Source organism: Pongo pygmaeus, chromosome 10, assembly GCF_028885625.2.
Source record: "Pongo pygmaeus isolate AG05252 chromosome 10, NHGRI_mPonPyg2-v2.0_pri, whole genome shotgun sequence".
NCBI classification, from domain to species: Eukaryota; Metazoa; Chordata; class Mammalia; order Primates; family Hominidae; genus Pongo; species Pongo pygmaeus.
In genome coordinates, this window is record NC_072383.2 from 28395150 (window position 1) to 28419905 (window position 24756).

The window sequence follows — 24756 nt, forward strand, 5'->3', positions numbered from 1 at the left end:
TCAATGATAAGGAAAGTGAGTAGCTTATGTAACAATAAGACACAAGATAGCTTCCAGAGTAGTCATTTTAGCATCTCAGAAACATCAAGGAATCCAAGAGCAGTGGCATGCACCTGTAGTCCCAGCTACTCAGCAGGCTGAGGCAGGAGGATCCCTTGAGGCCAGCCTGGGCAACCATAGCAAGGCCCCGTTTTCCATTTCTCTACTCTGTCATGACAAGGGTGTTGGCTTTGTCCTTGGTCTTGTTTTCTCAGAGAAGCTAGATGACTACAGAGACTCTAAGCATCAAATCCTCACATAACATGTAAGGCCTTAAAAAGAGAAATACTTCTGCATTTCCACTTTTTTTTTTTTCTTTAAAAGAAAAAACAAAAAACAGTCTCACTCTGCTGTCCAGGCCGGAGTGCAATGGTGCGATCTCGGCTCACTGCAACCTTTGCCTCCTGGGTTCAAGCGATTCTTCTGCCTCAGCCTCCCAAGTAGCTGGGACTACAGGTGTGTGCCATCACTCCCAGCTAATTTTATTTTATTTTATTTTTAATTTATTTTTTTTTAATAGAGACAGGGTTTCACCATGTTGGCCAGGATGGTCTTGGACTGCTGACTTCAGGTGATCTGCCCACCTTGGCCTCCCAAAATGCTGGGATTATAGGCGTGAGCCACGGTGCCCGGCCTTGCATCTCCACTTTTTAAGAGCAAGGAAAATCTTTTCCAGAAGCATTCTAAGCAAAGTAACCCTCACATCTTATGGTCCGTGACTGTGCCATCCATGTAGTCCTAAACCAGTACCTGATGGGCAATTGATTTAAAACTAATCAAGCATCACGTCCCTTCTACTGGGATGAGACTAACCTAAAGAACATGGCCACATGATACCAGAACCAAATTAGGGTGCTTTCGACAAACTACAAGGTAATCAAGATGATGCCACACAGGTTTATTGCAATGATTCTTACCTGAAGCCACTACACCTACATAGTGGTGTTGCATCTGCTGCCTACATTGGAACTGAAGGTTGGTCCATTTACATTTTTCACAGAACAGGATTGGGTCTCTGGACATCATACAGGAGGATGGACATCATACAAACAGGCCTTGGTCTTTTTAGTGCTTTTTCCATTCCTCCCAGATCCTATTCATCAGAGTAGATAATCTATTGGTCCATCTCCTCTAGAGCTCATATCAGAAATAGGGACCCTGATCAACTTATTTCCTCCCAAGATCCAGCCAAGGGTGGGGTGGTCTAATTACTATTAGCTCAATTGCTTTGTCAAAATTGGGAAGATGATTTCTGACTAATGAAAATTAAACATTTCTCAGGTGAGATTGCTAACTACCATCAAGTTATCTGAATTACTTTACCTCTTAACATTCATGATCAAACTCCTAAACACAGGAAGACTTGTAAGTCTCTTCCAAAGGGAGAAACTCATGGTAGGAAAGGTAAACTGTCAATACTCAGCCTAACATCTTTTTTACTTTTTTTTTTTTTTTTTTTGAGACGGAGTCTCACTCTGTCGCCCAGGCTAGAGTGCAATGGTGTGGTCTCGGCTCACTGCTACCTCCACCTCCCAGGTTCAAGCAATTCTGCCTTGGCCTCCCGAGTAGCTGCGATTAGGTGCCTGCCACCGTGCCTGGCTAATTTTTGTATCTTTAGTAGACATGGGGCTTCACCCTATTGGCCAGGCTGGGCTCAAACTCCTGACCTCAGTGATGTGCTCGCTTGGCCTCCCAAAGTGCTGGGATTACAGGCGTGAGCCACCGCATCCAGCCTTTTTGTCGTCTTGGGTAAAAAAATCAGGAACAGAACTTGGAGAACCCTCTTGTACAATTCTATATAATACCGAGAGGACTGAGGAAGACTTGGGATACCATAACTGCTTTAAGAGTGTTTAAAAACTGTAAAAGTAAACCAGTTGAGTCATTGATGCTTATACACACACACAAACACATAATCCCTAAAGGAAAAAGTGTAAGCAACTCCACATAAAAGTAGATGTGTGCACAACTATTCCCTCATTCTTGTCCTAAGTTTTGTCCTTCCTTGCAGTTTGCTCAGAATTTTAGTATATTGCTATTCTTGTCCTCTAAGAAATACTGCTTCTCTCCCTGCTGCTTCCCCGGTGTACATACCATACTGCAACAACCCAGGCTTAGGAAAATTGATTTTTGACAAGTTAAAGCAGTAGTTCCTAGAGTACACTACTCAGAGCAACTTTCAAAATCAGCTAGGGAGCACATTTGAAATAAGGACTTAGTGTGATTCACCCCAAACCTACTAAATCATTCTCTGGGGGTGGGTCTAAAGTTGTGCACATTCTCATGTACATTGAATTTTGGGAACCACTGAGCTAACAGAAAAAGAAACTAATACCTGCTCATTGGTTTTTGTGAGAATATATATATATATATAAAGTAACTGATGCACCAGTAGGTAAAATACAGAAGTCAGTGCTTACAACAGTGCCTGGCACACAGCAGGCGCTCCATAAATACTTGTGAACAAATTAATTAAATGACTATTTTTGTGGGTGGCCCTGCTTTCCACCTAAGGCCAATCTCAAAATGTTTTCACTTTTAATAAAAACATAAATACGACTCCAAAAGCATTGAGAAAAGGAATGCAGCTTTTGCTGAAGTTGTTATTTTCCAGGGAAGTAATGTAAGAGGGTTTGCATTACACAATGAAGTTCCCTAAATACCGCTTTAAGATATCTCAAATTTCCTGGCCGGGTGCAGTGGCTCATGCCTGTAATCCCAGCACTTTGGGAGGCTAAGGCAGGCGGATCACATGAGGTCATGAGTTCGAGACCAGCCTGACCAACATGGTGAAACCCCGTCTCTACTAAAAATACAAAAAATTAGCTGTGTGTGGTGGCGCATGCCTGTAATCCTAGCTACTCAGGAGGCTGAGGCATGAGAATCGCTTGAACCCAGGGAGGCAGAGGTTGCAGTGAGCCGAAATCACACTACACTCCAGCCTGGGCGATAGAGCGAGACTCTGTGTAAAAAAAAAAAAATTAAAAAAAGATAGCAAATTTCCTCTCCTTATGGCAGCTGCCATCACCTCCTTTACCACCCTCCCTGTCTCAGGAATGCTCTGTCCTCCAATTACCTCTCTGCTTTTCCTTCCCTTAGGCCACGCTCAAGCTGATCTTTCCTATACCAGAAGCCCACCATAGATCCCCTTCTCTCTCTAAACATATGGGAGAGTGTTGGCCTACTTGTTTCTCCAAACTGCACTCGTCAATCTGCCCAGCAAATCCAAGCATCTTCCCCAGGATTCACCCTCCACAGGATGCTGGGGGCAGGGTAGGAAGAAAAGGTAGTTTTAAACATTAATAATTTGTTTTCCCCAGTCACTTAGGAAATCAATAATGGGTAGTTGCTATTCATTTATTTATTTATTTATTTATTTATTTATTTATTTATTGAGATGGAGTCTTGCTCTGTCACCCAGGCTGGAGTGCGGTGGCATGATCTCAGCTCACTGCAACCTCCCCCTCCTGGGTTCAAGCGATTCTCCTGCCTCAGCCTCCCGAGTAGCTAGGATTACAGGCGCCCACCACCACACCCGGCTAATTTTTTGTATATTTAGTAGAGATGGGGTTTCACCGTGTTAGCCAGGATGGTCTCCATATCCTGACCTTGTGATCTGCCTGCCGTGGCCTCCCAAAGTGCTGAGATTACAGGCGTAAGCCACCATGCCCAGCCTATGTAATTTTTTTTTTAATTTACCATCTTTACCATTTTAAGTGTACCGTTCAATGGTAATATATGTTTAGCCTTCTTTTCCCCCTTATTGTTTTCCACCCCCTCTTCTCTCCCCTTCCTAGCTTCTGTGTTATTTATTGTTATGCATCATTGGAAATAGTATCTTCAATTTAATTACACTCTGAAGCAGGTGTGTTTTTTTGTTGTTTTGGGTTTGGGTTTTTTCTTTTTCTTTTTTTCTTTTTTTTTTTTGTTGTTGTTGTTCTTGGACCAAATACAATATCTAAGTGGCTTTAGGGACTCCTGTCTAATCTAAGTTATATTGTTACAATCCCAGCAGAAGGTTAAAAGGACAGGAGTTTACAGCTTGTGAGGCCGTGGTTCCTAATTCCAGATGGACAAAGGAATATTTGTTCCACCTTTAAAATATTTGTTCTTGCCTGAGTACTTAGCAATGAAAGAAAATTAATGAACAAATTAAGTGAAAGGTAAGCAATGATTCCTGGAGAGCAAGGCAGCTCCAGGGCTTTTGGCAGGGGAACCATGCTGACCAGAAGGAACTGTGTGCATTCTATTATGCAAATTCTCTTGCATTCTATTATACAAATCATCATCCAATCACCTTTCTCACATTGTTTTTCCAAGTTGAAAATATGAGAAACCCACTCATTGGAAATGAGAGATTACCTTCCTATCCATCTGGCAAGCCATTGTATGTCTCTCTGCCTTATCCTATGGGTTATATAGCTACTCTTTAAAAAACAAAAAATCATGTCTTAGAAAGTAAAGCTCCAGAGCATAAAGAAAAAAAGAGAGCAAGCAGGCTTTAAACCTGAGCAGTAAGGGGAATACCTATTAAGCAATGAAAGGGTTGTGCCCCATGGAATCCTGTAGGTCGGCTTTGTTTGTGCATTATTACCCTTCCTGCTTTCGTATTTTAGATTCTGGATTCCCCTTCTCTTGCTTTCAGGCTTTGGTGGAAGTGAATCATCGTTTCTAAGAAACGGGGACTGCAATGATTCACAGGCAAGCTTACTGGACACCACAATAGGAACTCCTAAGAAGGAGACCTAACTTTTATGGTCTTGCTTCTACTATCTACTAGCTGAGTGATCCTGGCCAAAATACTCATCATCCCTGAACTTCTGTTTCTCTACTAAGACAGGAATTAAGAAAGAGGTTGTGAGGCTCACTGAGCCAATAAGGGGGAAAATGCATTGTAAGCAAGGCCATGTACAGAATAGTATTTACATTTTAACCAAGATCTTAAAGCCCAGGTCTAACTGATTCTACCTGTTTCCCCTTGGTAAACCACCTCAAAATAGCGTACACTTGTCTGGAAAGCCAAGGTTTGATCACATTCGGGGAGCCCTGTATGGAATTACTGTTTCTAGCTGCCAGGAGAGGTTGGTGTTGGTAGAATTTGGGGTGGAGTTCCAAGTCAAAGCTAGGAATGAGACGTTTCAAGACTGGTTTTGATTAGGGATGTGTCTTGGTGTGTGTTGAGGACAGCACAGTTTTCAGCACGTCTCTATTACCTCTAGCTGCATAAAGTCCTAGTCCCCTGCCTAAGCCTGCAACAGTTTTCTCCTGTCATGCCCACTTCTGCTTGGGAACACACTTCCAAACCCCCTGCCCAGACTCTCACAATGGCCCTAAGTACTGCCCTGAGGACACATAAGGTGCTGGTTAAGACGCTGGAATTGAGTCCTTGTAGGAAATTATTACCTTTAGGCTGGTTGCAAAGTTTGATTTGGTGTCTTCTCTACTGTGCCTTTCCTTTACTTACCTCTACTAGATTACCAAGGAATGGGTCTAGGGACCAGTGGGAGGGCAGCAAACCAGTGTATTCTAGACACGTGGCCATAGGATGTAGGGCTGTCAAGTGATGCCCAGAAGATCTTGTTTCTGGATTTACCCAACCGTTCCAGGAGGCAAAACGGCTTCCTCGGGACCCTCTCTCTGTCATTTACACTCTCGTCTCTGCAGTTAAGCCCTTCCTTAAGCAGAAAAGAGCAGGGTCTCTCGTCCAGCACCCTCCTACCCAACCCAAGCCCCGTGCCCTCCGCTAACCCACCGTGCAATTATCTTCATTCATCCTTTACCTTTGCCCCGAGGGTCTACAACTGCCATCTTCGGAATGCTGGGACAAAGCTTACTATGAGCATGGAAGCCTGTTTTCAATAGGGTGGTTGCTAGAAGGACTCAACTGGCCTTTTAGTGCTTTGCCGCTCGCGGGAGGGCTCGGCGGGGCGGTGTCCGCAGCGACTCCGCCCTTGGCCCGGGTCTCTTTCCCGCCGGGGAGCCCCGCGGCGCCCAGAGCGGCGGGCGGCTGGCTCCAGTCCGCATGCTCAGTAGCTGCGGCCGGCCGGCCTGCGGGGCGGCGTCCGCTGCGCGCCTACGGGCTGCGGTGGCGGCCGCCGCGGCACCCGGCAGGGCCCGCCAGTCCCCGCTTCCCCGCTCCAGAGCCGCAGCCTGGGCCGGGGCAGGGCGGGCCCGGGGCTCCTCCATGCTGCCAGCCGCGGGGCTGCGGAGCCGACCAAGTGGCTCCTGCGATGGCGGCGGAAGAGGAGGCTGCGGCGGGAGGTGAGGTTGCCGGTGGCGAGGCGGCGGCCCCAGGTGGGCGCGCGGCGTCTGAAGCGCTGGGGGCGTCCCCGCGACGCCAGGTCTGCCCCCGCTGCCCCGAGGGAAGCGCCCGCGCCTGTCCCCTCGGGCCGGGCAGCGCCTCCGAGGGGCGCTGGGACAAGGCCGCCCCGTGGGGCACAGGTGCGGCGCGGCGCCCGGCGCGTCCTCCCGGGTAGCGGGACGTGGGGAGGGGAGCTGGGGTCGCCGCCGGCACTCAGGACGCCGTGTCTTGGTTCCGGGCCGGGCGCATTGGCGAAAGGGAGCCAGCGGGGGACCTTGCACCCGGCGCTGGGAGCATCCGCCTCCACCCACCGCTGGGCGCCCGCCTCGGCGTCGGCATGGCATGCACTGCTGCGGGGACTTCCTATATTTTTTCTTTCTTTTGTGTAAACCAATTGTCAGCAGCCGTGCACGGAGCCCGGGTCCTGCGAACCCCTCCCCTCTGAGCTGATAATACTCGCGGCTTCCCGGCTTGAACCGCTGCCCCGCGGTGGAGCGCGGAGGTGGGCAGGTGCGCCTGGACGCGGGGCCACACTCCGGGACCGCAGCCCGCTCCGCGACAGCCCTCCGTAAGCGACAGGCGGCTCGTGTCTTTCACCACTGCGGCTTCAGGAAAGCCGTCAGTGGAGTTAGCTTGTTCGATTATGTATTTCTGAGGTATTTTTGTGAATGGAGTTGGAAGTTTGCGGTGCTTTTTCCTTCTCGCTAGTATTCACTGGCAGTATTCTGTAGTTCCTTACAACGGGGCCTTTGGGACCACTGCTCACAATTACGGAATGAATACAAAATAGCTGTTGTTTAAGACAAATGAGAGGCAGGAAAACAGAAATAACTAAAGGAAGACTGGCAGAGAAGTTCAGGGAAGCAGTTAATTCTCCCCTTTCCTTTTGGAATAAGGTGATAGAGTTTTAGATTCTTCTCTGAAATGAGGCAATGAGAGGAGGTGGCTTTCGAAATTCTAATATAATTGTGGGAATTTACATCATGGGGCGATTTCAGAAATTCGATCATTTGAATATTCGTAGTCTTAGGTAAACCCTTTGTTGAAAATAGAAGGTGGTACGTGTGGTGTTTATAAGCTCTGACACCCTTTCTGCTCCGTCTTGTGACTGAGCTCTGCCCTTTACTGTCTGTGTCACCCACGTTATTTGAAATCTCTTAGTCTAAGTTCCCCCATCTGTAAAATGGAGATAACTATACAGTCTGCCTTATAGGATTGTTAGGAGTAAATGAGATATGAATGCAAATAAAATGCTTAGCCCAATACTTAGGAAATAGTAAGTGCTTCATAAAATATTAGCTTAATGTAGTTATTAATTTACAACTCCAATTTGCTTTGTGAAATTGGTGAGTCCTGTCTGGTCCATTAAGAAAGTGTTGTCCCTTGTGAGTTAAAATTGGCCAAACTGAAAGAAAGAAAGTGAAAATGCACCTACTAATTCCCCAGATAAGTCTTACGAACTTACGACAAGCTTTTAGATAAAGTTTAATGCTATTTATCTAACTTTTAGATTAATAGTTTATTGCTCTTTGCATATCACATGTAAAGCTGGGAATAATAAAAATTAAATTTTCTTAGTTAAGGGTAGCAATGTTTCTGTGGGGGCTGGGAGAGCCCGCAGGTGTGAGTACCTAAGATGTCACAGACATTTCACAGGGGTGCTTCTGTTAGTCTTACAACAGCTTTGTGAGGTAGGTAGTATCTCCATTTCACAGATGAGAAAACTGAGGCTGGCTCACAGTTATACAGCCAGGACATGACAGAACTAGAGTTAAAATCCATGGCTGTCGCCCATACTACTTTCTTTTCTTTCCCATCTGACTTGGTGGTGCTAATGAGCAAGTGTGCTCACTTCCAGACACCTGCTTATCTAGAGTGGTTAAAAAATAAAACTGTCAACAGAAAGCTCTAGGAGGAAAAAATGTATATATATTTTTACTATTTCTCCCTATTCCCAGAGGGAAGACAAAAACAGGCCTCTGGGCCAATTGGTGGCCATCTACAAAACTAGCCCTAAGGTTTTTTTTTTTTTTTTTAACAGTGTAAGCCAAACTGTGGGTTTCCCCACCCCATCAGTTTTAGATGGTAAACACCGAAATTGAGCATGCCGCCAAGTGACTGGGTGTCCTCCTAATAAATAATTCCAGAATCCTTGGGGTTAGGAAGAGGGCAGTCTTGGGGAGCAGCACATTTCCAAGACTGACTGCCAGAGATGGTCTGGGGTCGAGGCCTCTGTGGGGCAGCTTTCTCACCTTCCGTTTTCTTAGCAGCTCATGTTTTCACCTGTGATAGTGTAAGATCCAATTCTTTTACTTGTAGTTCTGCAATTACAGTGGTTTAAATTCATTTTGTGAGTCAGAAATCAAACGTCATGTCCCAATCAATTTTGCCTAAGCTCCTGTTACTGGCATGGATCCTTGGGCAAAATTTCAGCCAGAAATGCATTACTCAACATAAACCAGGATGGGCTAATTACTTTTCACATATTTAAGGGGGAGGAAAATAGAGAAGGAAAGAGAGAAAGAGTGAGAGAGGAGGGAGAATGAAAGAGGGGAGGTGTGAAGGAAAGAGAAAGAGTGAGAGGAGGGAGAAGGAAAGAGGGGAGGTGTGAAGGAAAGAGAGGAGGAGGGGGAAAGGAGGAGGAAGGAGAGAGTGAAGGAAGGAGAAGGGGAGGAGGGGAGGGACTGCCACTCCATCAAAGTTTAACTCCAGGAAAAAACAAAAACTAACGTTTAAAATATATAGGGAAAGCCAAAATATCAGTAGGATAATACAGTGATTTCAGTTTACTTTGTCCTTGTGAAATGACTCCCTAGTTCTAAAAAGCATGATGTTCTGTGCTGTGAACATTGAGGTAGCATCCTTTTGAAGTCTCCTTTTGTGTCATGTTCAGGAAATCATAAATGAGCAAATAACAATTCATTCTGGTAGCCCTAGTTTCAGTTGTCTCATTTAATTGAGGACCTCCACTTCTCTGCATTGACAACTGAGTTACTCGGGTGCTTGGGATCTGGGTCATTAGTCAGCATCATCATGGTCATAAGCATTATCAGGGGCCTCAGAGTGTGCCATGTGCCCTACAGGAGGCAAGGGCACCTGAGACATCTGCCTGTTCTGTGAGACAGTGATTTCCTGCCCTGGTTTTTCCAAGTTTACTACCTGTAGCGGCTCCCCTGGTTCTCAGCATCCCAGCCCTCTGTAGCCCCTGCCTTGCCCAGTGCCTCACCCCTTCCCAGTGGCAGGAGCCAGTGGGAACTAAGAGCCTTCAGTGTAAGCCCTTATTGGAGCTGGGACTGCAGGTGAGATATGTTCTCTATAGTAGTGTGTAGTATTTCTAGATATTTACTGATAATTTATGCAATACTTAGCTATGTATGCCCTGCCCCACCCTGTTTCCTTCTCTTACTCAGGTGCTGTCACACTTACTGGTCCCTGACACATACTATTTATATTGTATCACACTAGGCTATAATACCCCATTTACCCACCCAATTTTTTAACTTAAAATATTTTTAAACCTGGCTGGGCGCGGTGGCTCACGCCTGTAATCCCAGCACTTTGGGAGGCTATGGCAGGTGGATCACCTGAGGTCAGGAATTCGAGACCAGCCTGGCCAAAGTGGTGAAACCCTGTCTCTACTAAAAAATACAAAAATTAGTCCAGCATTGGTGGTGCGCATCTGTAATCCCAGCTACTCAGGAGGCTGAGGTGGGAGAATCACTTGAACCTGGGAGGCAGAGGTTGTAGTGAGTCGAGATCGTGCCACTGCACTCCAGTCTGGGTGACAGAGTGAGACTGTCTCAAAAAAAAAAAAATACTTTTAAACTTCTTTTAAACTTCTTAAAATCAGTTCAGTTATACAGTGTTAACATTCTCACCTGAAAATACTTAAATGGTTGGCATGATAGGAAATTTGACATTTATGTAGCTAAATTATTTGTATTTCATTTCTCTAGTCTTTAATCTTATGGTTTAAATCTCTAGATGGTACCATTACAGCGAGATTAAAAACAAAGAAGTCTAAAGGAAAAGGAAATGTAAGGAGAACCATTCTTCCACTCTATGCTTTGCATTAAAGGATACTTAGAACTGAAGGTTAAGACTATTGTGATAAAACAATAACTTCCAAGACATTCAAAATGTTTTACTTACAACATTTCATACGTTTTTAAGTAGATTAGAAATATACTTTATCATATTTTTCAAGCATATCACAGGGAAAGTAGAGAATCATCTGCTACCCTTCTTGACCAAAGTGCCTCCACCTTTGCCCCTCTGATATGTCCTATACTCAATTATGTGAAGGGACCTGCCTTTCCCCAACATAATGTACACTTTCCCACCTCCAGGCCTTTCCTCAGGCTGTTGGCTGTTCCTGGAATACCCCTGCCCTCCCTCTAGATGGGCCTGGAGAATCTTAACCAATCAAGCTTGAAGGCTGAGCGCAGATGTCACTTTTTTTGTATGTGTGGAGGAGGAGAACTGGTGTGGGAAAATCAGTATAAGCTTTGGAACTAGGCCACTGGGCTTGTGATTTCTGGTTTCATTACTTGTCAGCTATGTAAACTTGGTCAAATTTTAAAACTTCTCTGAGCCCCAGTTTCCTTATCTGTAAAATAGGGATAAAAATACCTAACTTGGAAGGTTGTTTTGGGAATTAAATGAGATAATGATTACAAACTGTTTAATGAACTCTGACCTTCAACAAATGATTTTCCCCTTTTCCTCATGCAGCCTTTCCCAGAACCTCCTCGTCACCCAAATTGAAATTATTCTCTCCTCCTATTTTCACACTGTAGTTTTTTGTGTGTGCCTATGATAACACTTGTGCCTGTTTGCCACAGGTTATTTGGTTTCCTAGCTCCACCCTTAAGTTGCACATTCCCAGGAGGCCAGAATTGGTTCTTACTCAGCTTTATAATCTCCAATTTCTTGCACCTATTAAGTGCTTAATAGAGGCTTGCAGATTCTGAATGAAGAATAGTTTGCTTAAGGTGTGGAAAGGGTTAGCTCATTCTTAAAGGACCCATTAAATACGCACTATTTACTAGGCAAACAGAGAAGCAGAAGTGGATAAAGCAGGAGAAGGGGTTAAAGAGCTTACAAAATCTATTAGGCTGGGTAAGAAATGCAGCCAAAATATTTGTAATATAAGGTAGGAACATGGTACAATATATGGGCTAACTGTTAGGAGTTAGCCTCCTCCCCCACAGTTGGGAGAAATTATATCTAGTTCATGAAAGAGGGAACCATAGAAGGCTTTCAGAGAAGGGGCTGATTTTAGTATCGATGGAAAGACAACTCTTGGAGAGGCAGCCAAAAAAGAAAAGGTTTGGGAGGGGGTTTTCCAGGGAACAGAGTAGGCATGGGAAAGGAAAATCACCAGTGACATGCATAGAAGAACTGATGTTAGTATCCTTTGGCTTTGGATAGGAAAACTGAAAAAGAAAGAACTGGCCCACCGAAAAGTTTCATCATTTTCTATTGGGCTTCCCCTCCGAGGTCTGTGATGAGGTGTGGACAGTAAACACAGGCAGCCTGTCTTACACATAGGTTATTTTCCTACTCTACAAAAGGAAAGATACATGCATCTTCTTTTTGGTTCCTGGCAGGCAACAGAACTTTTAAATCACCTTGAAAGGCAAATTATGGCTTATTTCTGATCGGTAAGAAAGCCGGAAAGCTCACTGATTCATGGTTCCTGCCAGATGGTTGTCTCTTAGGTCTTAGTCTTCACTCCAAGTTATCTGGGCCCCTTCTCTCTTTCATCCTCTTTTCTTTTCTGAAAAGGGAACTACTACTATCTTTTTTTTTCTACTTTTATTTTAAGTTCAAGGGTACATGTGCACGTTTGTTGTATAGGTAAACTTGAGTCACAGGGGTTTGTTGTACAGGTTATTTTATCATCCGAGTATTAAGCCTAGTACCCATTAGTTATTTTTTCTGATCCTCTCCCTCCTCCAACCTTCCACCTTCCAATAGGCCTCAGTGTGTGTCGGTTCCCTCTGTGTGTCCATGTGTTCTCATCATTTAGCTCCCACTTATAAGTGAGAACATGTAGTATTTGGTTTTCTGGTCCTGTGTTAGTTTGCTAAGGTTAATGGCCTCCAGTTCCATCCATGTTCCTGCAAAGGACATGATCTCATTCTTTTTTATGGCTGCATAATATTCCATGGTGTATATTTACCACATTTTCTTTTTCTAGTCTACCATTTATGGGAACCTAGGTTGATTCCATGTCTTTGCTGTTGTGAATAGTGCTGCAATGAAATATGCATGCATCTTTATAATAGAACAATTTATATTCCTTTGGATATATACACAGTAATCGGATTGCTGAACTGAATAGTAGTTCTGTTTTTAGCTCTTTGAGGAATTGCCACACTGCTTTCCACAATGGTTGAACTAATTTACACTCCCACCAGCAGTGTATTAGCATTCCCTTTTCTCTGCAGTCTCACCGGTATCTATTACTTTTTGACCTTTTTTTTTTTTTTTGAGACGGAGTCTCGCTCTGTCACCCAGGCTGGAGTGCAGTGGCACGATCTCAGCTCACTGCAAGCTCCGCCTCCCGGGTTCACGCCATTCTCCTGCCTCAGCCTCCCCAGCAGCTGGAACTACAGGTGCACGCCACCGTAATAGCCATTCTGACTGGTATGAGGTGGTAATCTGATTGTGGTTTTGATTTGCACTTCTCTAATAATCAGTGATGTGGAGCTCTTTTTTTTAATATGCTTGTTGGCCGCATGTATGTCTTTTGAAAAGTGTCTCTTCATGTCCTTTGCCCACGTTTTAATGGAGTTGTTTGTTTTTTCCTTGTAAATTTAAGTTTCTGATAGATGCTAGATATTAGATCTTTGTCAGATGCATAATTTGCAAAAAGTTTTCTCCCATTCTGTAGGTTGTCTGTTCACTCTGTTGATAGTTTCCTTTGCTGTGCAGAAGCTCTTTGGTTTAATTAGATCCCATTTGTCAGTTTTTGCTTTTGGCACAATTGCTTTTGGTGTCTTGCATAATGAAATCTTTCCCTGTTCCTGTGTCCAGGATGGTATTTCCTAGGCTGTCTTTTGGGTTTTTATGGTTTTGGATTTTACATTTAAGTCTTTAATCCATCTTGAGATGGCTTTTGTATATGGCGTAAGGAAGGGGTTCAGTTTCAGTCTTTTGCATATGGCTAGCCAGTTATCCCAGCACCATTTATTGAATAGGGAGTCCTTTCCTGATTGCTTGTTTTTGTCAGCTTTGTCGAAGATCACATGGTTGTAGGTGTGTGGCGTTATTTCTGAGCTCTCTATTCTGTTCCAATAGTCTATATGTCTGTTTTTGTACCCCTCCCATGCTTTTTGGTTACTGTTGCTTTGTAGTATAGTTTAAAGTTAGGCAATGGTGATACTTCCAGCTTTGTTATTTTTGCTTAGGATTGTCTTGGCTATTCAGGCTTTTTTTGGTTCCGTATGCATTTTAAAATAGTTTCTTCTGGTTCCGTGAAGAATGTCATTGGTAGTTTGGTAGGAATAGTATTGAAACTATAAACTGCTTTGGGTAGTATATAGTCCATTTTAACAATATTGATTCTTCCTATCCATGAGCATGGAATGTTTTTCCATTTGCTTGTGTCACCTCTGATTTCTTTGAGCAGTGTTTTGTCATTCTCATTGTAGAGATCTTTCCCCTCTCTGTTAACTGTATTCCTATGTATTTTATTCTTTTTGTGGTGGTTATGAATGGGACCGCATTCCTGATTTGGCTCTCAGCTTGACTGTTGTTTATGTATCGGAATGCTAGTGATTTTTGCACATTGATTTTGTATCCTGAGACTTTGCTGAAATTATGTATCAGCTTAAGGTGCTTTTGGCCTGAGACTATAGGGTTTTCTAGATATAGAATCATGTCATCTGCAAAAAGGGATAGTTTGACTTCCTTTCTTTTTACTTGGATGCCCTTATTTCTTCCTCTTGACTGATTGCTCTGGTGAGGACTTCTAATACTGTGTTGAATAGGAGTGGTAAGAGAGGACATCCTTGTCTTGTGCCGGTTTTCAAGGGGAATGCTGCCAGCTTTTGCTCATTCAGTATGATGGTATGATGTTGGTTGTGGGTTTGTTGTAGATGGCTCTTATTATTTTGAGGTATGTTCCTTTAATACGTATTTTATTGAGGGTTTTTAACATCAAAAGGTGTTGAATTTTATCAAAAAACTTTTCTGCATCTGTTGAGATAATCACGTGGTTTTTGTCTCTAGTTCTGTTTATATAATGAATCATATTTATTGATTTGCATATGTTGAACCAAACTTGCTCCCCACGGATAAAGCCTATTTGATCATGGTGGATAAGCTTTTTGACCTGCTGCTGGATTTGGTTAGGGCAGCTGCTTATCTCTTTAAATATACTTCACATTCTTCTGAAAAGCATAAGTACTATTTCATTTATTTCTGTGACAGCCTATTGGGAAGCAGGTATCTGCACTTTCCACGTTTATTCAGCATAATGACCTATGTTTTTCTACCATCCCCATCACTCTGTGCCCTTGATGTGGGTATGTGCTCCAGCTATGCTCGCAGAAAAGAACCTGGAGCACTTACAGCCTTTTCCTGTGCAGTTCCATGGGACAAAACTGAAGACTCTCAGCCTTGACTTCCAATACAAACACTTAATGAAGGTTTTTAAACAATAAGAAATCCAGTGCCCTGTGTCTGAACATACTCCTAATATGAAAAGAGCACTCATGGAAACAGCTAAGTGTGGTGACATCAGGAGATGTTTTGTTTGTTTTGTTTTTATTTTATCTTTTTTATTTTTGAGACAGAATCTCACTCTGTCGCCCAGGCCAAAGTGCAGTGGTGTGATCTCGGCTCACTGCAACCTCCACCTCCTGGGTTCAAGCAATTCTCATGCCTCAGCCTCCCGAATATCTGGGACCACAGGTGTGCATCACCACAGCCAGCTAATTTTGTATTTTTTTAGTAGAGACGTAGTTTCATCATGATGGTCAGGCTGGTCTCGAACTCCTAGCCTCGAGTGATCTGCCCACCTGGCCTCCCAAAGTACTGGGATTACAGGCATGAGCCACTGCACCCAGCTAGTTATTCTTATTTTAATTCAGTTACAATGCAGAGGAACTCTGGCTTAGAAGTTAATTGTAAACAGAAACTATATATATCAAAATACATCATCTCTTTAGAAGCAGAGAATATAGGGAGAATATGTTATTGTGCCAATAGAGTACTTAAGCTATAAGTGTATTTTATAGAAATGCAGATTTTAAGAGATAGATCAGTGTACATCTGATCTGTAGATTGAATCTATGCCATCCATACAGTAGATGGGATTGAAATTGATTGAATACTTGACAGAGTGCATTATCAATAGATGTTAAAAGGAATAGAAGATTATCAAGACTAATAATTGTTTTGTTAAAGATCTAGAGAAAAGTTGTGATGAAACAATGAACACAGTCTCCAGCTCTGTCTTCTTTCCTTGAACACGTACCAGCTCCCTGGTTGGAGAATTAAATTTTCTCTTTGAGTTTGCATGGCACCCAAAGATAGGCTGTGCTTGCACTACCATGGAAACAAACAATATTGCATTGTAGGTAGGCCATCTCTTCTATAACAAGTCACCGAGGCAACCACTCTGACCTAGAAAAGAGAGACTAAATCCAATTCTCCATGCATCATGGTGCTAGTGGCTTCTTTAGTACAATTCTCCTTTTCTTTAGTTTTCAACTTGAAATGCTAGCACTTTTGGCTTATCACTTCCTTTCAACAATAATCATAGCTACCTCTGGGGTATGTGGTCATAAGCAAAACAGCCATCGATCTTAGAGAGATGTTCAATTCACACATCAAAGTTTAGAAGGCATCCAGAGCAAATTATTTAGCAAAAGGTTTAGAAATAATTTTCTTTAGCTATTTCTCTAGGAAGCACTAGGAAGCAAATTTAGATTATGATCATCATTGTTTGTAGGGCATGTTATGCCTAGATCGTATTAAAGCCATAAATATCACTTTGGGTTTTATTGCTTTTAAAATCTATATTGTGTTTAAACACTGTATTTAACATCTATACTGTATTTGTAAAACTTTAACATTTGCTTGTTGCAGTGTCCTGCTTCCTTTTTTCTAGAATAATCGCCATTCAGTGAAAAGATATACAAATATATTTATGAACACTGATGCATATTTTCCCCAAAGTTAAACGGAAGGTGTCTCATCTTGTTGCTACTTGAGTTGTCGGGAATCATGTATCTTTTATAGGCTTTGTGTAGAATTTGGCATATCCAACATGCCTGACTAATGTGAATCATGATAGTGGCCTACATTGTGTCTACTATTTGCTCATAACCTGCAGGAATTATATTTTGTTGAGCTGTATTTTCCAGTATATAACAGTGATCTCGGTGTAGACCATCCAAATCTAAATATGTTTTTGTGCCTTTGGAAAAACCTGCTGATGTTGAAAATGTTAAACCCTGCATTCTTCTTTTGTATCAGTCAGGCCTAGAACAAGTTAGGGGACTTTTCTGTGTTGATATAGAACTGAAATTCTGATGAACTGTGGTTTCTTGCTTTTGCCCATCCCTGGATTAGGTATAATGCCTATGAAATGCTGGCCTTTTCTGGAATGGTGATAGGGAAGCATTCTTCAGTGCTTATATCACTCTGATTACATTCTGCATCACAAATGAGTGGTTTCCCTTGACTCCAGTTTCCTTATAGTCATCATGAGTGTTTCTCCTCCCTCTTTGCCCTGTTTCAAAAGCTCAGCTTCTATAATTCTCTTTTTGGTTCTGTTAAATAGTTAAAATTCTTAATCTTTATTGAGTATTTACTATGTGCTAGGTGTTCTAAATGCTTTGCATGGTATAATTAATTAGATCCCCAGCAACTTATGAGGTAGGTACTATTGTTAATCCATGTTTCAGATGAGGAAACTGAGGCATAGAGAATTTAAGTACATTGCCTAAGATTAAGGTGGCAGAACTAGGGCTTGAACCCAGGCAGAGTGGCCTTCAGAGCTTTTAACCTTGCCCTAGATTGCATTCCTTTAGTGTCTGCAAGGCATTTGGATGTACTTCCATTCCTATGGAGTGCTGATGTCTAAAACTGATCTTCTGGGAGGGAGTGTGGAATACTGGCCTACTTTGACTTTGAGAGCATCTGAGGTCTTTGACCTAATGATTGTGTGATGTTTGGCATGTGTATTAGTCAAGGTTCAACCAGAGGAGCAGAACCAATAGGAGATATATATTAAGAGATTAATTGCAAGAGATTGGTTTATGCAACTGTGGGGCTGGTTAGGCAAGACTGAAACCCACAGAGCAGGTTGTCAGTAAAGGCAGGCTGAACTCCAGCACAGACAGACCCTGCTGTTCACAGGTGGAGTTTCTTTTTCCTCAAGGAAGACTCCGCTCTGCTTTTAAGACCGTTCAACTGATTAAATCAGGCCTACCCAGATTATCTAGGATAATCTCCCTCACTTGAGGTCAACTGATCATGGGCTTTAATCACATCTACAAAATATGTTCACAACAACACCTAGACAACTGTTTGACAGAATAACTGAGGATTGTAGTGTAGCCAAGATGACATAGCGAAGTTGCTTTATTTCTCTGAGCCTTGGTTTTCTCACATGCTAAATGGGGATAGTAAACACCATAGACCTGTGAGGATTGTATAAAATATGTAAAGCATATGGTGCCTGGCGTGTCAGGATTCAGTAAAAGATGATATTATTTGCAGCAGTGGTGGGGATGTCAGCAGCTGCAGCTGTGGTCCCACCTACAGTAGTGATATCATCCTCATTTTCATCACTCTCTTGGTCATTCCTGTTCATGGCAGTGGATGGCTCCCTAACTAGTATTTCTGCCTCAAACTCATTTAATCCATCCCCATTTTTTTCTCAAGGCTATCATGAAAGGCTTAAAGTGTAGCCCACTGCTCTCCAGCTTTGAAAAATGTCTTTTTGAAATCCAGGTACACTATGTTTATAGATTTCCTCAATTGGTGCAAATTGCAACTGCTTCCCCCCAAAAATGCCCCCTGCTCACTTGCTAAAAGGTAGTGCTGGGGAGGGCTGCATCCTGCAGTGGCATTGAAATTCATTCTAGGTGTCTTTTGTTCCTTTTCAGTTTCTGCAGTAATTGAGGATGGGACATGCATGAGGACTGTTTTAAGTTCTGTTTTTTTTCTTTTCTTTTATTTAAACTGAGATGTAAAACACAGCTGGGCATATTATTTCACCACTCTGAGCCTAAGTTTTCTCAGATTTAAGATGAGTAAATTGGACAGGATAATTTCTTTTTTTTTTTTTATTGTTTATTTTATTGAGACAGGGTTCACTCTGTTGCCCAGGCTGGAGTGCAATGGTATGATCACGGTTCACTGCAGCCTGCATGCCTTGGGCTCAAGTGATTCTCCTGCGTCATCCTCTGCCTCTGGAGTAGCTGGTGTCACAGACGCATGCCACCATGCCCAGCTAATTTTTGTACTTTTTTTTTGGTAGAAACGGGATTTTGTCATGTTGCCCAGGCGGGTCTCCAACTCCTGGGCTCAAGCTATCTGCCCATCTGGGCTTTCCAGAAGTGCTGGGATTATAAGCATGAGCCACCACACCTGGCTGATAATTTGTTTTGTTCTTTTTCCCTTCTATTAATCTTTTATTGCAAAGTAAGAAAACCAGGTATGTTTTTAGGATTTTCTCCAAATTTTTTTTAGTAATTTTTATCTTTAAGAGCAAGACTAGTTTATTTTTCCATATTGAAGCAAATATTTAAAAGGGAATACTTATAGTTGAATCAAATAATAGATTAAAAAATCAGCCAAAAAAACCTTTCACTTTTCTGTTCCATCAGACGAGAGACAAGGTGTGAACAAGTGAATGAACTTGGGAACCATTTTAGTCTATTGGACTTGATAACTGTTTTTGTCCTTATTCTGAACTGCTGCTTGTCTGTATCCAACTCATACTAATCTCCCTGCCATGTTTCTGATCTTTCCGTCTTATAAACTTTGATTTACCTTCCTACTTATTCCCACTTTATCTTATCTCCTGAATGTGATGATTAAAGCTTTGCTTTTTTTTGTTTGTTTGTTTTGTTTTTTCTTTGTGGCGGAGTCTCACTCTGTTGCCCAGGCTGGAGTGCAGTGGCGCGATCTCAGCTCTCTGCAACCTCTGCCTCCCAGGTTCAAGCGATTCTCCTGTGTCAGCCTCATGAGTAGCTGGGACTACAGGTGCGCATGCCACCATGCCCGGCTAATTTTTGTATTTTTAGTAGAGATGGGGTTTCACCATGTTGGCCAGGCTGGTCTCGAACTCCTGACCTCAGGTGATCCACCCACCTTGGCCTCCCAAAGTGCTAGGATTACAGGCGTGAGCCACTATACCTGGCCTAAACCTTTGTTTTTAAAGTGTTACTCCCACCCTTTGCCATGATTCTCACTTTTCCTATGTGGCTGTTGTCCACCAATGCTGGAGAAGGCATTCTCTTCCCATAGTCTGCCGTCAGATGGTGGCTCCCAGTTGTTGTCACGGTTTTTGAAGATATACTTTAAGACTCTTAAAATTCAAAACCATAGGTGTGTAGTTGAGATGGTTTGGATGTTTGCCCCCTCCAAACCTCATGTTGAAGTTTGATCTCCAGTGTTGGAGGTGGGGCCTAATGGGAGGTATTTGGGTCATGGGGTGGATCCTTCATGAATAGGTTAACATCCTTCCTTGAGGGTAAATGAGTTCTCACTCTGTTTAATTGTTTGTTAAAGCCGATTGTTAAAAAGAGCCTGGTGCCCCCTGCCCTCTTGCTTTCACTCTCCCCATGTGATCTCTGCACACTCTGGCTCCCCTTTACCTTCCACCTTGAGTGGATGCAGCCTGAGGCCCTCACCAGAAGCAGATGACCCATCTTGAACTTTCCCACTATTAGAATCATGAGCCAAATAAACCCTTTTTATTGATAAATTACCTAGTCTCAGATATTCTGTTATAGCAACACTAAGTGGACTAAGAGTAGCTTAGTACAGTAGTCAAGTACGAGATAAACCCAACATCTTTGGCATTGAATGTCACACAGGGAAGTGATAACGGCTATTTTATGTACATCAAAACTTCAAGATTACACGCTGCATTTTCTTCACTAATATGCAGAAATGATCTTATTTCTCAATAATTTTGGCCTTCTCCTTCATTTGCCCATACCACCAGAGGCATTCAAAGCCTTTGATTAATACCTGGTGAACTCCAGGATACACAGATTTTTGAGTTCCCTGAAGGGTTACTCTCTTTTGTCACCATCATATCTCCAGCCCTCAGCTCAGCATCTTGTTCACAATAGGTGCTTGAGGAATATTTACTAATTGATCTGCAGGACATTGTAGGACCACAGCTGACAAGTACCACTCACCAAGTGGCCATCCATGCAGGGAAATAGGCTAGCTTTTTTTTTTTTTAATTATATCCTTTCAACCAGGTTGTACTGCAAACTGGAAAACTAGTTTGAATATATTCTAAGGTTAAAACATAAACATTATTTTTCTGATGTTCACACCCATGCAGTTGGTTTGTATTTTATCCTGAGTGCCATGCCCTTAGGATCAGCTAGGAAGAACCAACCTTAGTATTTACTGTGCAAGAGATCCAGGGCACCTGCTGATTTTAAGGCCATCTTTAGTACACAGTCCGGTATGAGCAATAGAAGCAAATCCACATCTTACCTTAAACATGCTCTAAAATATATGTACTGTTGCATTGAGCAGTCCTGGGAGATTCCCTGGCCCATCCTTACTGGTCTGACAGACATGTCATATTCAGGTAACCAGATCCCCTGTGGCTCATTTTAAATTGTGAGGCTAGCACAGCATAATCCCTAGGCCTCTCTGACACCTTGGCATTGTTTACAGTTTTACTCCCAGACTATTTACCCCAATCCAGATTAGTTCATTTTTCCCACCCACGAAGTGATTGCCTGAGTCCATTCTAACCATTCATATCTCTTCCCTCGTGTGAACCTTTTACTTTCCCCTATAACTCTGCCTTGGGCTCTCACTTTGCCTATGTTGAATATGGCTATAGTGAATAAATTCCCTGCTGTTCTCTCTTTGGCTTTTTTGTTCAACATGATAGCCAGTCGCTTGGTTTGAAGATAGTGATGTTCTTGTGGTCACTTTTGCACATGGCATGCTTTGGGGAGGCTTAGGGAGGAGATAGATATCATCTGAATCCAGAAAGATATTGATAGGGTGATAGCAAAATTGATAGGGTGATACCAAAGAAGATTAAACTTAACAGAAAAAAAAGGTAATGTTTATTTTTTTTTAATCTTAATTGACAACATAACAAAGCAGTGCAGATGTGGCTTAACTTACCTAAAGCCACTTTTTAGACTCCAAAAACCACTCCCTTACTTTAAGATTATATGACTTTTCACCTATATATATATTTTTTTCTTATACTTTTATGGTTTTCTTTACATTTAGCTCATTTATCCATCACAAATTTATGACAGTAAATAGGAAGAAATAGAGATTTAACTTTTTCTGAATGGTTATAGAATTGACTTAACACAAATTATTGAATAATCCATCATTTCCTCAATTATTGAGTGTGGGCAGTGTGTCAGGGATTGTGTTAAGCTGGGAATAAAAACACATGGTTCCCGCCCTCAAGGAGCTGTGCCTGGTGAGGAAGACCGATTAGTAAAAAGAGAATTAAGTGAAGCGGGATGAGCTCAATGATGGCATCCATTACAAAGTGCTGCTGTGTAATGTCTGAGGGGCCCCAGTAGGGTGGCAGATTTTGACGTTGGGGAACAGTGGGTAGAGAGGGCTTCTTGTAGGAGATAACATCTGACTTTGTCTTGACAGGTAAGTATAAACTGAGTAAACCTGGTTTGAGAACAGGGAATTCTAGATGAGAAGCAGAGTCATGGGGGAACCTGAGATGATTGGGCAGCATCATGCAGTGCTCTGAGGCCATTGCCTGGGTTAGGAGTGAGAGTAGCATGGGATGAGGCTGACGGGGATGCCTTGTATTTCATATTTCATGTCATATTAAACTCAGTGGGGCCCACAGTTGGGTTTAAAGCAATAGAACAAAATAACCAAACCTGTTGTACAATAATTAAATCGTTGGTAGTTTGCATATTGAATATTTTCAAGCATACTACTTTTAATTCACAGCAATGATTACAATTTTGAATCATGTGTTTGTCTCATCATTGATGGTTTCATATTGGCTTCAGAAGAGGAAAGAAAAATTTATATTTCATTAATTATATGAGGAGTTTCATGTGGAAATCTGAATTACCTGCATTATAGTTCTGATTTAATCTTGCTCCACAGCAGTTCTGCCCCTTAATTTGACTCAGACCTCAGTCACCTTTAATATTTACACCCTTCAGTCTGACCATTTATATGAGGATGGAAATGCACACTAGTGTCTGTTCGGATCTTATACCTGGCCATAAGCTCACTATACTCAACTCAGGCAAGTAATTAATGTACTACTGAATATCTGCCCAACATAAGTTCAGAGATTCCAAAATCCTTCAACATTTATCTCAGTGTTTTCTTATAAACACTCTGTGAGGTAACTCTGGTCTTTATTATAACTTCTATATTACAGATGAGGAAATGACCACAGAGAGAGGAAATGACCACAGAGAGGGTAAATGACTTACCTAAAGTCACACAAAGTAAGTTAGGGGAACAGCTGGACAAAAATGCTCTTGCTGTGCCTGGTGCTTCCTTCTTGCCATTCAGTCCATGGTCAGCAGAGGTGGCGAGCTCCTCATGTTGGGTGTGGGACAGTGTTCTCATTGTGGCAGGGGCTTGCACCTGAGCTTGAGCTAGGCCTCCTGACCAGTGGATATTTTATGAAGTTCACACAGTTAGGAAGTTCTTCCTTTAGAAAAGTCCTCAGAAATTGGTATAGGTTGTCAAAGTCTATTTAGTCACCCCTGTGAAAAAGCAGGTGCCTTTAGCAGACTGAGGCTGTTCCCTGCCTCCGGCAACAACCCTTTATAGACTCTTTGATGCCACAGTTATTTCTAAAGCATTAAACACAGCACTAACTAATGCTTTCAATCAGTTATCAGGTATGGAATGTAGGTGATCAAAGCCATGTGGCTGCCACTTTCGAAAATCAGTATAGTTATCCCTCACCCACAAAGGGAATCAGCAGGTGATGCTTGTGGAAGGCTTTTTCTTAAGTCCCCTAAATACTTTTGCCAGGAGATCTCTCTTCCACAGTACAGGACAAGGGTCAGCCTGGGATCTCGCATGTGATTAGAAACTCCCTGTCCCGACTGTTTGGGAAAACGTGAAGATGTTCCACAGAAGTGGCTCAACATGGTCTCGTATCTTTAGCAACACAAAGTTCATAGCATCAGCTGTCCATAGTTGTTCTTTGGTTTAGAAAACAAGAAGGGCTGTGTACATGGCTCTTGGAATAGTGATATAAATTTATCCTTTCAAAGAAATGCCCAAGGTTGTGAATAACACAAGAAAACTTTTTAGTGTATTTCTTTTTTCTTTCTTTCTTTTTTGGAGGCAGGGTCTTGCTCTGTTGCCCAGGCTGAAGTGCAGTGGCTCAGTCTCAGCTCACTGCAACCTCCTCGTCCCAGGTTCAAGCGATTCTCTTGCCTCAGCCTCCTGTGTCGCTGGGATTACAGGCGCCCACCACCATGCCTGGCTAATTTTTGTATTTTTGGTAGAGACAGGATTTCACTGTGTTGGCCAGGTTGGTCTCGAACTCCTGACCTAAGGTGATCCGCCTGTCTCAGCCTCCCAAAGTGCTAGGATTACAGGCATGAGCCACCACGCCCAGCCCCCGCCCCCCTCTTTTTTTTTTTTGAGACAGGGTCTTGCTCTGTCACCCAGGCTGGAGTGCAGTGGCGTGCACATGGCTCACTTCAGCCTCGTCCTCCTATGCTCAAGGATCCTCCTGCCTTAGCCTCCCAAGTAGCTGGGACTACAGGTGTGTGCCACCACACCCCGCTAACTTTCTGTATTTTGTAGAGATGGACTCTCACTATGTTGCCCAGAATGGTCTCAAACTCTTGGGCTCAAGCAGTCCTCCTGCCCTGGCCTCCCAAAGTGCTCGGATTTCAGGCATGAGCCCCTGGCACCTGGCCTTATTTTTCTGAATTAAAAAAGTAATATGTGTTAGTTGTAGAAAAAGAAAAGGTAAATTAAGAAAAATATAAATGGCTTAATCATGTCTTTTATTTTCTGTATTCTGATGCTTTGATATCTGGGGCTTGCTGACTTTGCATGGACTGTCCCTCCCAGGATTAGCCAATACCTAGAGATAGTACACAATTTGCCCTTGAATGCGCTTTTCAAATATAAACCAGTCCAGAGCCCACTACCAAACCATCTCTTTTATTGAGCTCAGTCTCAGCTACTATCCACCTAACCTA

General features: G+C 42.8%; 1 protein-coding gene across 14 annotated transcripts in view; it reads left to right on the forward strand.

Annotated features, from left to right (window-relative positions):
• The first annotated feature begins 6032 nt into the window (after positions 1-6032).
• BMAL2 (basic helix-loop-helix ARNT like 2) overlaps positions 6033-24756 on the forward strand; it is a 91262-nt gene continuing 72538 nt past the window's right edge. For 5 of the 14 annotated variants that reach the window (XM_054442900.2, XM_054442902.2, XM_054442906.2 and 2 more), the window contains exon 1: positions 6033-6333. In XM_054442900.2, the coding sequence (XP_054298875.1) occupies positions 6270-6333 (64 nt within the window). In that variant the 5' untranslated portion in view covers positions 6033-6269. The remainder of the gene's footprint in view (positions 6334-24756) is intronic. The other 9 variants (XM_054442901.2, XM_054442903.2, XM_054442905.2 and 6 more) reach the window with 3 other exon arrangements.